Below are 15,561 nucleotides of genomic sequence, written 5' to 3' on the forward strand. Positions count from 1 at the left end.
TAGCTATACAATATAGTTGTTAAACAAAGTAAAACTTGCATGAGGACACTTATACTTTCAATGTCAATGTTGGAAAACCGATTGTACAATGTTTCATCTCTCAGGCATGTCAGGTGTCAGATGATGGAGCTAGAAAAGGTTGATCAGCTCTAAGAAAATATGTACCTGCTTGGATTCACAAAAAAAAGACTAGGGTTGGCAGTTTTTTCTAGGGTCGGTCGTAGCTAGCCTCTATAGCATGCCAAAAACTGGGGGGTTTCAGGGTCTTCATTGTCTATGGGAGCTTTTATGTGCTATTTTCTAATTGCATATAGACAACTTAGCTGGCCTGGTTGAATTACCCCCATTTTTTAAAACAGCCGAAGACCACCAAACCCCCAGTTCTATAAGCCTGCTGTGGAGGCTAGGTCGGTCTGGAAACAGGAAACACAACAGTTTTTTCCTAGGCCTAACCATAAGGGTGCTATTGAATAGATGAGAAAGGGTGGACTACAGATGACATGGGGATGAGGAGTGCCAATGGAAATGTGTTAGGAGGCAGCTACAGTGTACAGTGTACAATCATGTAGCACTGACAATTATCGGTGTGGGAAATGATGGCAAGACAAATGACATCGTGCTAAACTTTTGATTAAGTAAACTGTGAATCAATGTCATCATCTACCAATGCGTGAAGGCCAAGGTTTCATCTGATCCATCCAGGGACAATATAGAATGAGGGCCTGCATGGGGGGGGGGGAGTGATTACGAATTACGCAACATTTTCTCCGGCGATTACAAATTACGTTTAAGTCTCAGAGCTGATTACGACTTTACGCTTTGTGGATAATGTACTATTACGAATTACGTTGATTTTAGGGGAGGCTGCCTACGGATTACGAAGACTAAAAAGGCCTGATTACGCCTTACGAAAAAGGGGCATGCAGGCCCTCTAGAATGGATGCTGACCTCAGATGACTCGCTGATGATCAGCAGATCTCGTCAGTGGAGCTTGGACTTTAATTAGAATTAAAGGTTACTTTCTAAAAATCGTAGCCTTCAGCTACAATGTATGAGAGCAGAGCAGTAATAATCTGTAGTATACATGCTAATCATTTTTATGATTAACTTCAGAATGAAGCTCTGCTAATTACAGTTACATGAAGTTATGGTCTGCTCCAGGCATTGAACAAAAGGCATATTTTGTTGCTGGCAAATTATTGACTGTATACATTTTGTATATGGCATTACCTACATACACATGTATATCTGAAGGTAAAGTTTGTTTTGCCAACAGTTTCAATTAGATAATGACTTGAAAGTGTATTTCAAAAAGTTTTGTTTGCATATTCAGACTATAATGGATACCAGGTCCTGGTTATAAAAAAAATATAAAGTACATTTACGTGTACCAAGGTATCTTGTAATTTAATGTGTTCCTCATGTTGATAATGATGTCTGAAGATACTTGCCTCTTGCCAGTCTGGTAGCTATGGTTATGTACAAATTGTAGGTCATGGTCATTGCTAAAGCATGGGATACAATTTGAAATTCACAATGTCACCTCCACTGTCATACATGTATCTTCCTAAAGTCTATGCTGACACAATCTTTTCTTCAGACTCAAAGAAGAAGTCTTAAGAGCTTCTGGAACAGGAAACCGAAGGTGAAGTGTGAAGTGTGTTAGGTTGACCTGTGGCGGCCTGCCGCCAAGAGGTCCCTAGTGGACCACCGTGGCCATTCCCCTGACCAGTAACACATGGGAGCAAGGAGTCAGACTCTCCATGGTCAAATTCTCCATTTTGTGGTCTGCCTGGTGTTTTACTGGACACCCCTGTGAGGGAGGGTCGCCAGTAAATCCCATTTTCCACAGCAAAAATCCATTTCCTGAATGCAGAAGGTGCTAAGGTGAAGCCGGAGCATTTGCCACGGTACCAGTAATAGCCACAATGGGCAGCGTAAAGTCTCGTTCGTCCCAACAGTCTCCATCTGCCTATTCATCTACACAATCCCATCTGAAAGTGCAGCACATCCATGCGGATGGCCACGGGAAATGGCCAGTGTATCACGCGCAGCTGAAAACCAGGGCAGGGATGTCGGCCGTACCTGCTCACATGAAGTCTGTTGTTTTCGCAGATGAGCGGAGGGGAGTGTCGGTGGTGGAGCTCACCAAGAAAGATGGCAGCGGCCTGGGGCTCACGATTTCAGGTAAAGTCGCTGTGCTACTTTCAAATTGTTGTACATGTATGTAGCCTCCATAGCATGCCAACTGGGGGGTTTTGGGGGTCTTCAGGGTCTTTGGGAGCTTTTATGTGCTATTTTCTTATTGCATATAGACAACATAGCTGGCCTGGTTGAATTACCCCCGTTTAGAACTGGGCTGGTCAGAAAACAGCCGAAGACCACCAAACCCCCAGTTCTATAAGCCTGCTAGCATGCATGTACCTACTGTGTTTGTCAAGAGATATGGGAAGAAAAATGGTTATTATAGAGAAAACGAATGACTCAGGTGTACCTATACTATGCTATCTATGAGAATATCAGCAGATGCAATGGGAGGGTGGGAGAGGGTTGCATAGCCTCTCTGTTGTCAGAAGTATTTTGTTTGAATTTTGTCGATCATAGACCAGTGATACATATATTGTAGCTACATAATGAAACAAGTTTGAACTGTAATATCCAACACAAAAAATTGGACTCACCCAAATTTTCGACTGTACAACTCCAGTCTTTGTAAAAGGAATTTTTGTTGTTGTTGTTGGATATTACAGTTCAAACTTGATGAACTTTCAAGATACATGTATGTAACAAAGTACATGTTGGACAGACCGGGTCACCCCCTTCAGAAATCACAGATTAAGCAGTGTGGTAAGATTTATATGAAGGGCATTGTAAGGACTGCACTGGCAGAGAAGGCTGGAGAAGAGGCATACCACAATCCCACTGGGACTCTTTCCTGTGAACCGTATAATTCCAATGCTGGACTTGTCTGTGACCCCACGACCTCACCATAATCTCCAAGCAGAGGTTGGAAGGCAAAATTGTAACACTGACTAGCTGCCCAATTTTTACAAACGGCCTTTCTATGTCGATGAAGGTTAGACATCCAGGTAATAAGATACACCAAAAAGCAGTTACTCAAGCGACTGGATGTGATTTTGGACATGATCAGACGTTTCAGTTAGCATCCTCTAGCTTCTGTCAGTGACTGAGCAAACGGCCTTTCTAACTACATGTAGGAAAGCCATAAATGATTTTCTGTAACAAGAACTGGGAGCTAAAAAGCATTATGAGGCCTTGCAGAATCTGCTTGGACATACCCCCATCTCACTTGTCTATCCCTAGTCGTGTGGACAGTAGTCTCGCAGACCATTCAGCCAACACAGACCTTCCTCCTATTATCACTGTCTTCATCCTTATCTGCTAACATTGTAAAACGTCCAGCTTAGTGAACATTCCAGTCAATAAGCACCGCCAGGTCTTGGCCCCAAGGCAAAGATGGGCAGACGCTTCCTGTGCTTTAATGCAGTCCAATGGTTTGTGGACCTTCAATTCAGCATGCTAAATATATATATAGTATACAACACGGTGTATTCTGTATTGCCCGAGGTATCGGCCCAACCGCGAGTCAGGCGATCTGCCTTGTGGGAGGGCCAGGACCGAGGGCAATGCGGAATACACCGTGTTGTATTCTATATTTAGCATGCTGAATTGAAGGTCCACAAACCAATTTATGTCATACCCACCCAAGAAAACACGCCTTTCAATGCAAGATGAGCCAAAAGTTGATGCCACTAAACCCTAAAATGCAACAATGTCAATTCCAACGTCTGAATTCTGTATTCGAATTTTCGAAGCGGCGCACACGGTTAGGGCAAAACGTGTTCGAATTGTTCCACGGAAGTGCGGCCCGGTCCAGAATCCGTTATCGAATGTTATTGCGGCCCGGGTATGATATAAAAAGGGTTATCCCCTATGATGCACACAATTTTTCCTATCCACTGCATACATGTACAGTCAAGGTTGATCAACCAAGTGTACATACATAGCTCCAGATTTCAGTGAAGTCATGTTGAAGTCACGGTCGATTGACCAAGATGCATAAAGCACCAGTTTTCAGTAGAGTCATGACTGTGGAAGTCATGGTGGATTTAGGATACCCATATAGGATATCCGTAAAGCTTTTTCTTCACTTGTGTCTTGACTCCTTTGCCTAGTGATGTACAACTAAGTGCTCCCTCCATCATGATTCTGACTTTGACGTTCTGAAATGTCAATGAGATTTGTCTGCTTATTGACAGACTTTCAGGAGTGTTAAGTCACAGGGTATGAATTGGGAGCTTTAGGATAATCTACGTAATGGTACATGTATATCCAAATAGGAATATTTAATATGGAATAAAGATGTCTCCGTTACTGTTACTACAAAATCCATTAACATCTATCTGCTCGGTTATATATATATCTACCACATAGAAAAACAGCGTGTTTGAGAGATTTCCATTGCAGCACCCCTTAGGTACATGTATGCACAATATAGGCATACAGAAGTGCATCATTCCATATAGAAGTGCATTATACACTCTGGGGGTATTGCATTGTAGATATCTTGAGACACATTTTTCAGGGTGGTGGGTATACATGGTAAGTTGGGCTATGTATATATATCTACCACATTGAAAGCAGAGTGTTCGAAAGATTTCTACCCCAAGGTACAATTTAGGCATACAGAAGTGCATTGTTATACGAAGAGAATTGCATAGGAGATATCTTGACACACATTTTTCAGTGTGGTGGGTATACATTGTATGTGTACGTGACCTGGCAGAGTTATGTTAGTAGATCTTACATGTGATGGACAGTCAGTCATGAGGGCCTGCATGGGGGGTAGTGATTACAAATTACGCAAAATTTTTGCAGCCGATTACGAATTACGTTAACGTCTCAGAGCTGATTACGACTTTACAATTTGCGGCTAATGTACTATTATGAATTACGTTGATTTTTGCAGAGGCTGCCTATGGATTACAGAGTCTAAAAAGACCTGATTACGTCTTACGAAAAAGGGCATGCAGGCCCTCAGTCATGCCACATCTCTTCCAGGGAAAATGCTTCTGTCCAAAATTACACGCCCCATGAAGTTTGAAGCGTCCCATACCCCCTGATCCTCAATAAAACCTCCACAGCCCTGCCCTGTCTCTTCGGTGGGCTGAACAACAACCTTGATGCACTCAGTTCCTAAAGCTTATGAAATCCACGACGTGTCATAAGAGAACTGATTGCCGTTTCTGAAAGCAATAAGTAACCTCCCGCGCTAGTTCACCACCATCAGTCTGTTTCATCACATGTAGGGCTTGAAATAAGGGGATACAAAAGAGATCAAGCAAATGGATGAATTCTCAGAAGATTCAGATGTTTCAGATAGCATCTAAGTACCTGTCATCAGTGAAATGAGAATGGAACGCCACCTGAAATGTCTGAATCTTTAGAGAATTCATCCATTTGGATTATCTATATGAATCTTTGTTTTATATTATGATAGTACATTCTGTATATTCCCTTCTGTGCCACCAGGGTTTCTAGCCTTTATCCATGCCTTTATCCATGCCTTCTAGCCTTTATCCAATCCTTTTTTTTTTGCAGGACGTCATGTAATTATCAACATTACCTGTACCACTCAAATTTTCTTTGCCTTTCAGTCTATCAGAAAACAACATTTTGTAAAAAACAAGACTCTTAAATAACAGTTACTCCTGTTTTACCTGCACTAATGTTTTATTTCGATCTAGCCCTTCAGTATGCTGGAGGATGTTTGCCAAAGGTATATTGGATACCATAGATCAACATCAGAGAACAACATTTTGAAAACACAAGTTTTAAACAACTGTTACTCCTATTTTACCTGTGCTATAACTGCATACACAGGTTGTACATGTATTTCTAGCCCTTTGGTATGCTGGAGGATTTTGCCGAAGGTATATTGGATACCATAGATCAACATCAGAGAACAACATTTTGAAAATACAAGACAGTCTTGAACAACTGTTACTCCTGTTTTACCTGTACTAACTGCTTACACCAGTTGTACATGTATTTCTAGCCCTTCTGTATGCTGGAGGATGTTTGCCGAAGGTATATTGGATACCATACATCATTATGAAGAGCACAGTGGCCCTCCCGGTGCCTTTCATCACTTTATCTCCCGTCAACTCCCCAGTATCACCCAACTTTATTGCTGATTTTGTAGATCTGGCTCGTAGGTTGCTTTCAGGGCTTTCTTTTTTCCATCAAGTTGGAAGCCGGCCAGAGTCATGTGATGCGCCCCTTCAAGGCTGAAGTAAGCTTGTTCACTGCGTCAAGGCATGAGCGGAGCTTCAGAAGCCAACAGGAAGTACGGGAAATAGAAAAAAGCACTTACTCTTAAGTTAGAGGGTGTAAACATCTACCGAGGTAGCATATTTATTCCCATGCCATCCCTTTTGCTGCAATAATATTTCCTGTAGACTTCTAATCTGCCTTTTTACTAAGGACACTGCAAGGCCCATCATGCAATGATGAAAAAAAAGTTTTTAAAACTGTTAATGGATCAAATTCGGATTTTTAAAGAATATGTTTTCGTTTTTATTTTAACAAAAATCTACTCGTTGCGATTTGTACTGCCAGCAAATCGTCAGTATTTGCCCCCTGGCAGATCTTACAGAAACTGCAGTGCGGAAACTTGGCTGGAAAAGAGCACTGGGTGCAGCCCACATTCACACCTCATACATGTACATGTACAAGGATGACTAAACATAACAAACTACAACATGTACATGTACAATGGTTTGCATGTACATGTATAGTTGCACAGTCTCTGTGTTGTTTATACACAATAATCGTGATCACGTATCTCTGGAATTCCACAAAGAAAAGTTTATTTCCAAGACGATTTGAAAACCCTTAATTTCCAGAAAATAATCCTTGGGAGCCAGGTTATTTGAGACTGGTTGAGGTTAACTATGTCATGAAGCCGTGTAGCCTGGAGTCTAAATGTTCAAATGGAATTAAGGTTCCAGACCCCTGATTACTACGCTGACCTTATGGCTTTTGAGGTCATTTTTCCTCAATTAGATTAATTTTTTTTGGGGGGGAGGGAGGGTATAAAGCTGGTATAAGGGCATTCTTACTATTGTAACAGTTACTGTACATGCGAGCAACACAAAAAGTCAATACAAAGGCTGGGTTAATATTTAAACAATAAATCTTGTACTTTCAATCAAAACACTGTTAGGGGAAAAATATGAGCATTTTTGGCTTGATTCAGAACCAGAATGAAAAAAATGAAGAGGCAAATCCGAGAACCAACTAATTAGATTGGTGTGGCCTTATGAGGAAATGAGATAACCTTTTTCTGAGACCTTTGGCCTAACTTCCTGTCGGTATCCCTGATCTGCCTAGCATGTGGAAGTACTGAAACACAATGTAGTCACACCTAAAACAAAACCTCCATACATTTTATACATTGTACAGTCCACAGTTTGTATATATATCTATAAATATAATCTACTTGACCTTGTGTTTCTGTTCATGAAGAATGAAACATCCTGCTAGCATGCTGCAATACAAGGTCAGTCATTGCCAGAAAGCAGGCACTGTGCAGATCTGTTCCTGATTAGGCTGGAACAGGAGACAGGGCTGGACTTGGAACCCAGACAGAGACTGTATCAAAGACCTCCTGATTATGATTGGGTTTTTGATTCCCATTTCATGTGGATGATACTACCAATAACTGTTTCCCCTGAAAGCTATTCCAAGGTGCTGACCTTAATCGAAAACTACAGCTGGCTGATATCAGCTTGATTTTGATGTTTACATTTTAGAGAATGTCATGACCACTATTGCCTTCAGATTGCTTTCCTTTTTACATGTTAGTATTTTGTGTGTCGCAGTTATTAATTGTATATACGTCTGTATTGTAAGTTTTGTAATGATATGTGTTTTTACGATCCAGGAAGAATACTAGTAGTATATGCATATGTTATGCTCACTAATGGAGATCCTTAAAATAAATAGCAGCATATTGAACTTAAGTTGGTATTATCCTAGAGTATATAATCTACATGTAAACTAGTAGTAACTGTTATTTCTGTGTGTGTGTTTGCGTGTGTCTACATTTTGTAGCCTCTAGGTCACAGTAATACTACCAAGGCCATTGGCAAAATGGTGTTTTCCAATGACAATGTTCTGGTATCACAGTACATATCTTTGCAAAAGGATTGCTCACTTGAAATCTTTTACATCTAAAGAAGGTGGCATTTTTAACCTTTAAAGATTTCTGATCTTAGTTGCGCTGTAACTGTCATCTCTTGAAAGTCAAAGACTTCATTAGTGTGACCTCTTGTTGCTCCAGGTGGTCTTGATAAGGGAAGCAGGGCGAGAGTGCTGCATCTGAGGCCAGGAGGGCTAGCACAGAGGTAAGGACAAAATAAAATGCCAAGAAAGGTACAATAAAGGGTAAAATAAGTTTTCTTGAACCAGTTGAACTCCATGAACTGTTCAGATACTGTTCTACTGGTTGTGACAGAAAAGACAGATTCTTATGTGCAGTCAAGTAGGAGGGCCTGCATGGGGGGGTCCCAACAACACTCCACACTAAATTTTGAGAGCCTGCTACATATTACGCTGAATTCAAGAAGCCTCCCCATTATATGTTTTACGATAAATTCCAAGTAGCTACAATGCATGACGTGGAATTAAAACGACGAATTACACTCTACGCAAAATGCGCCAGTTACGCTCTACGTTGAATTAGAGCGGTCCGTCTACGCTCTACTAAGAACTAAAACAGCCGATTACACTCTAGGGATAAGGCCATGTGGGCCCCCATGTAGATTCCTTCCTGGTGCCATCCGATTTGTTATGGGGCTCCCTACGTTCTCTGGCCTGAAAAGATTTTCTTGGAGGAGCCCCATAGCAAATTGGATGGCACCCAGGCTAATACTGTTTTCCAGAAAATGTAACCCATAAAATCAAGTGGGCAGAATGGAATGAATCTGTACCAGTGTGCTGTAGCCTTGAAAATGTGTCCTCACTTGAGGTGTGTAGCCCGTGAACTCAAGTTTGCAATTGATTGCTGTATTGTACAAGTGCTGTAGCCTTGAAGATGTGTCCTCACAGGTGTAAGTCCATGAACTAAAGTTTGATTGACTAACAAACGCCCGTTATCATCTACATCAAGGCATCCCAGTGATTCTGTAGCGTTAGCTGTGACGCACTTTGCACTTAAAAAAACGGAGCAGCGTACAAGTCTTCATCACACATTAATTTTACGGGTCAGAGGGTTTAATACGCAGCCTTTTTCGAGTTGGATGACTCAGAAGTCACCAGGCAGAAAAGTGACTTGGCGGCGGAACTGGAGTGTAGAAAATTAGCAAAGCATGCGACGTCCCAGTGTGATGTTGTGCTACCCTTTCCAGAAGCATATCTGCAAGGAATTTTAAAACATCCCACGCAACTTCATGACTGTATTTGTAACCGTTGCTCATTTCGATTAACATAAATACATAGAATAGAACTTTATTGCACGACGATTGCACATGGTACAATGTATGGCAAACTACATAAAGAGAGTAAAAAACAATAACAGTTGGATAAGACCTAATTTTGAATAAAACCTAACATATCTTAATTATTCAAACAATAAGGGATAGCACAACATAAATACATAGAACATGATTGTGCTTTTTTGCATGGATATTGACTATCTAGAATGTTGTTACCAGCAAATGTTTTGTGTGTCCTGCCACAATTTTAAAACATTCCACGCAAATTCATGACTGTATTTGTAACCGTTGCTCATTCAATTAATATAAAAACACAAAACTTCTGCTTTTTTTTTGCATGGATACTGACTATCTAGCACATGTCACTGGCAAATGTATGTGTGTCCAGCCACAATTTTCCACATTTCCACATTCCACATCCAACATTCCACGCAAATTCATGACTGTATTTGAAACCGTTGCTCATTTGATTAATATAAAAAATCCAAAACATCTGCTTTTTTGCATGGATACTGACTATCTAGAACTTGTCACTGGCAAATTTTGTATTATGTTATGCAACCCTTTCCAGAAGCATATCTGCTAGGAATTTTAAGTCATTCTACACAAATTCATGACTGTATTTGTAACCGTTCCTCAGTTTATTAATATAAAAACAGAAAACATCTGCTTTTTTGCATGGATACTGACTATCTAGAACAACTGTTGTCACTGGCAAATGTTTTATGTGTGTCCTGCCGAACCATTTATTAGCCAGGAAAGTAAAAGGAACCGCTGGAGTGACCTAGATCCGGAAAATATAATCCCGACCTAATATAAGTGTAATTGAATTCAATCTACTTATGATTGATTTACTGTGGTAATACCCATCTGGCGCCGGTAATTAGCCAGAAGGGTATGTTCGGTAATGTACCATGGAGGACTATGGCCGTTTAACATTTCCCATATGGTGGTTTCCTGACTTTTCCAAAGGTTATCCAGTCTGTGGGTTATCCATCAATTATCGCCTGAGAGCTAGTTAGCAGTCGCAGTATGTTATCATGATTATGGAACTGGATGCTGTAAAGGTCTCTTATGATTAAGACATGTGAATCCTGCTATAAGCTCGTGGTATTACAAAGCGCTTACCTCCATAGCATGCCAAAAACTGGGGGTTTTGGGGGTATTCAGGGTCTTTGGAAGCTTTTATGTGCTATTTTCTGATTTCATATAGACAACATACTGTAGCTGGCCTGGTTGAATTACCCAGAAAACAGCCGAAGACCACAAAATCCCCAGTTCTATAAGCCTGCTATGGAGGCTAACAAAACGCAGAGTGTCTTTGAAATGTGTATTAGATATGAACATATAGGGATGATCCTCTCACAATGCGACATTTTAAAATGTACTAATCTTTCAGAAATGCTTAATTTCTCCAGTAACACTTAAGAAGCGTCAATCACATTGCCTTGGTTTTGCTTTACAAATTTGGTCTTAAACACTTTGGCCTGAAATGTGTATTAAATATGATGGGGATGACCCTCTTACAATGTGATCACTGTATAATCTTTGGTAAATGCTTAATTTCCCCAGTAATACTTAACAAAGAAATGTCAATCACATTGCCTTGGTTTTGCTTAACAAATTTGGTCTTAAACACGATTTGATTTCATTTTTTTACTTAGAATACAATATTGGTATAAAATGGTTGACTGGAGAAGCAGACATATTTGTGCTGCAGGGCTTTACCAGTCAAGCATGCTATTGATATGGAATAGTTGATGAGATATGCCTGGTTGAATGCCTGTCCCTAAGGTAGCTAGACTCCGGAGACTGGCAACATTGTCCCTAACTCATCCTACTCTCCAAGCAGAGGTTGTGGAGGAATGATCGTTAGCTTTTTATACATGGCCATTTTTTTGTCGCTACCCCCACCCGTCGGTGGCCAGCAACCTTCTCTGGCTAATGGATACTGCCTGGCCAATTTGATACTGTCTTTTTGCCACTGAAAGGGATCTGTTTGGAGATTAAACTCATCCTGCCTAACTGTTGGGATGTTGGTAATTGGTATTCTTACCGGCATGTGCCATGATTATGATGTTTATCTGCCAATAACTTCCTGTAGTGTAACTGATTTTACGTAGGATTACACTGACTGTAGGAACTAAATACCAAATGAACATTATTCACAAGGAGAAGTACTTACTGTCTTGTTTCTTTATAATATGTCTATAATTTCTCTGCCTGTCCTTTATGCTGAGGTTCTACCTTGTTTAGGTTTTAGTTTCTTGTGATTGTTGCTCCTTTAGTGCTCTGCAAATTGAACTGTCAGTCAAAGCTTAACAATGCTGAAGAACTGGTAATAATCCTGAAAATAAGGGGATAACTGACAAAGATGATGATGATGAAATCAGTGACTTGTAAAGTGAAAGTGATCTCAAACCAGTTTAGCTCATTGAAGAGCTAATCTTCACTGGTCATGACAGAGAAGACAGATGCTATGCACAGTATTTACAGGTTCATTGTACCAGGAAAATTCCCCTGGCTCTTTTCGACAAGCACAATGAACAGTGGACCACGGCTTAACGTCTCGTCCTAAGGACTGCGACCCTAAACAGTAGCGTGCATGTCGGGTAGGTGACAACAGCCGGGATTCGAACTCCCAACCTCTTAGTCCAGAGGCAGGATCGCTGACCACTGGACTACGCACGCTACGCTATTTGTAACAATTTTGTAGAAATGTATTGTTAAGCTTTGAGTGTGAATTATTTTGCTCTTCCTCTCTAACTATCTCTCTAACTCATGTGCAAGCGTGTATCAGACATGGCTTAGGTACGTTACAACCTTCTTACTAAAACGTGTTGTGTCGGTGTCGTGATGTACATGTACAGTAGGTGTTGTCATGTTCACATGTACATGTATGTCCAATCATAGATTGTTCAGCTTTGCTGCTGTTATTAGTTGGTTTACACACTAATGCTGCTTGCTAAAGCCTAATCTCCGAGCAGATCTTTTGGTGGGGGTAAGACAGTATCAAATTGGCCAGTCTGTATCCATTTCCCACAGAAGGAAACAGACTGGCCAATTTGATACTGTCTTACCCCCACCAAAAGGTCTGCTTGAAGATTAGCAAAAGCCTTCTTTCAGGAATCAGATGATTCCGCATTAAAGAAGGCTTCAATGAGGAATCGTCCGATTTGCTATGGGGCTTCTTACATTCGCTGGCCAGAACTTTTGTAGGTAGCTAGTATGGAAGCCCCAAATTATGTACCAATAGGACGGCACCCAGGCTGAGAAGTGGGAAACCTCTAGCCTTTACCAGGCTCTGGGAAGTGGCTTGAAAGAGTAGAAATTGGCCAAATAGACCAATACATGTATGCCACGGGAGTTGGTCTACACGGAGAGCAAACAGTTTACTGTTCTCTTAGTATGGACCAACTCCCCTGGGATATTCGTCCATTTTGCTGATTTTTACTTATTCCAGCCGCTTCTGGAAGCCTGGTAGAGGCTAGAAAACCTCTTGGTATCAAGAAATAAACGTGAGTAAAGAGACTCTTTTTACACAATCAAGTCTTTTATTCAGCCAACGTTTCAATCTGTCACCTTCCTCAGGGCAATTCTGACTGGTTCATATTGCATTGCAGCACAGATGTCGCTGCTACAAATGCATTCCCAAATGTACAATATTTACATTGAAATTTGAATAAAAGACTTGGTTGTGTAAAAAGAGTCTCTTTACTCAGTTTCTTACCAACCTGATGAAACTATTCACGGAAGAAATAACGTGTTAATCCCATGTTCTTGTGTGTGCTCAGGAGTGATGCCTTAGAGGTGGGGGACTTCATCATATCCGTGAACGGGATCAGGACGGAGAAACTTCGGCATGATGAGATCATCAACCTACTAAAGAACGCAGGCGAGAAGGTCATCTTGGAGGTCGAATATGAGATCCCGCTTACAGGTACCAACTTTTGTTTTACTATCATGAAAGTTCATCTGTGTTGGCAGTTACATGTTTAGAGTCACACTTCAAAGAAGCCATGTGACAAGCTTCACTGGGTCAGTCTAGAGACGACTGCGTGTGCAAGATGTCGGTTAGCTGAGGAATGAATCCCCCCGAATTCACAAGCTTCACTGGGTCAGTCTACTGAGGAAGACCAGAATGACTGGTCGAAAGTTCTAGGTGAGAGAACTTTTTTGTGTAGGACCAAAAGTTTCAACTCTATAAACATGTTGAACTTTTGTTCCAACACAAGGGATTGTTCTTACCTAGAGTTTTAGACCAGTCACTCTGGTCTTCTTCAATAGACTGATGACCCACTGATACTTGTCACATGGCTTCTCTGAAGTGTGTCAGGTCCACTCTGGGTCAAAGGTATCTAGTAAATGATGTCTCAGTTGAGTAAAGGGTAAAGGGCCCTGATGTAAATAGCTCTCTCCCTCTCAGGAAGTAGTCTTGTTCAGTGTCCAGTATTCTTACAGTATCCAACAAAACAGAATGTCCAGGTGAGTCTATGTAGATGTACTGTGACACTGACTGAACGTCACCTTCAAAGACCTCTCCATTTCCTCATTATAGGATTCCTGTCAGGAATCCTGGTCTCAAGTGTCAAAGAACAAGGTAGCTTATTTCTAGTGATAGGATTGATAGGATGTGCTGTGGTAACCCTACATGTACTTGTATATCTAAACCAGAATGGGTCAAGGTTAAGAGATGGCGTGACGGCCACAGATAGGACCAGATCATGGTCATCTTATGTACTGTAATTGTAAACAGTCCAGTTTTCACACAGAAGAAAAGTGAAGCAGACATATAGAAATCTAAAGTTGAAGACAAAGTTTATTAATAGTGAAACAACAGCCTTGTACCTAAATGTGGGCTTCCTGTGTCTTGTCGTGTGACAAGGAACGTCTGAAAAAGTTGTGCTCAAAAGGATGAGGATTTTAAAGAGCAACTATCTTAACAATCAAAACAGGTTTGAAGTTGAATTGGAATTGTAATTTCCAGCACAAAAAGTTGGCCTGTCTTTGTCAAGGAATGAGAAAGTTACAGTTTAAACCAGTTCAGGATGACTTGTACCAAAACAAAGATGAACTTTCAAGGTATCCTCTTTTTACTACTAGTAAGTTATATGTAGAAAACTTAAGATTGACTTGTCCAAACTCTTGATTGATGGACACTGGCACGTGTACATTTTGTACTTTCCTGGATAGTGTAGCTAGAGAGGTTTTAAACCCAGGGGCAGTTTGCAGGTGTGGGAAGTATCAGTGTTGTGGTTGTACATGTAACTCTAGGCACATCGGGAGCCTGGCACAGCTTTTCCTCATCAAGAAACGCAGCTCAGGGCGCAAAGTTTTACAGACGGAATTCAAAACAAAGACAGATAACGGTGCCAGAAATGCCGGCACGCAGCCCTTGACCCTTTGGTGGCTTCCCTGCAGGAGCATCTTTCCCAGTTAATCAATGATTCAACGTGAAGGTTGGGTTCAACAGATAACCGTAGTAATTTTTCTAATGCCTGAATCGTTCGGGTATGATCGTCGGATATGACGACAAGCGCTGGCTTTTCGGACACATGTGATCCGCAGGTTTTACTAGCCGTGTTCAAATAAAGCGTAAGACGCAGAAGAAACACACGCAGATGTGCGAAAGTAGATCAAGTTGTCTCAAGCAACAAGGTAGGGTTCACCAAGGGTCAGTGCATGACATGTCTGGCTCGGAGGCATCTGCGGAGACATCGCATTGCTAGAAGCCCCAGTTGTGTGGGTGCAAGGTGTGGTCAAAAGTGAGCAGGCTTAGGAAACTAGAGATAAAGGAAAATGAGTGGAAGTAAACACCGTTTCAGAACGATGTCAAGAAGAGGACGAATCAAATGTTTCCCATTCCCCTGTACTGGTGATGAAGACAAGATGGCCTGTCCCGCTCGGTGTAAGGATTTATGACTTCTTAGACTAGTTTTATGCTTAGCTGTTAGAATTTGTTTGTGCTTGTGCAAGCTTTCAACTCTTTAACCTTGGTGTTATCTACAGTTTGTTTTTGCAGATGGGGGTGCATTAGTTT

At 41.2% G+C, this 15,561-nt stretch overlaps 1 protein-coding gene across 1 annotated transcript in view; it reads left to right on the forward strand.

Moving 5' to 3' along the window:
* Positions 1 to 15,561, forward strand: part of LOC109472359 (glutamate receptor-interacting protein 1-like) — a 95,742-nt gene that overhangs the window by 52,388 nt on the left and 27,793 nt on the right. The window contains exons 3-5 of the mRNA XM_019772066.1: positions 2,116 to 2,187; positions 8,369 to 8,432; positions 13,316 to 13,461. Of these exons, the coding sequence (XP_019627625.1) occupies positions 2,116 to 2,187; positions 8,369 to 8,432; positions 13,316 to 13,461 (282 nt within the window). The remainder of the gene's footprint in view (positions 1 to 2,115; positions 2,188 to 8,368; positions 8,433 to 13,315; positions 13,462 to 15,561) is intronic.

Source organism: Branchiostoma belcheri, unplaced genomic scaffold (genome assembly GCF_001625305.1).
Source record: "Branchiostoma belcheri isolate BF01 breed outbred unplaced genomic scaffold, Haploidv18h27 scaffold10, whole genome shotgun sequence".
NCBI classification, from domain to species: domain Eukaryota; kingdom Metazoa; phylum Chordata; class Leptocardii; order Amphioxiformes; family Branchiostomatidae; genus Branchiostoma; species Branchiostoma belcheri.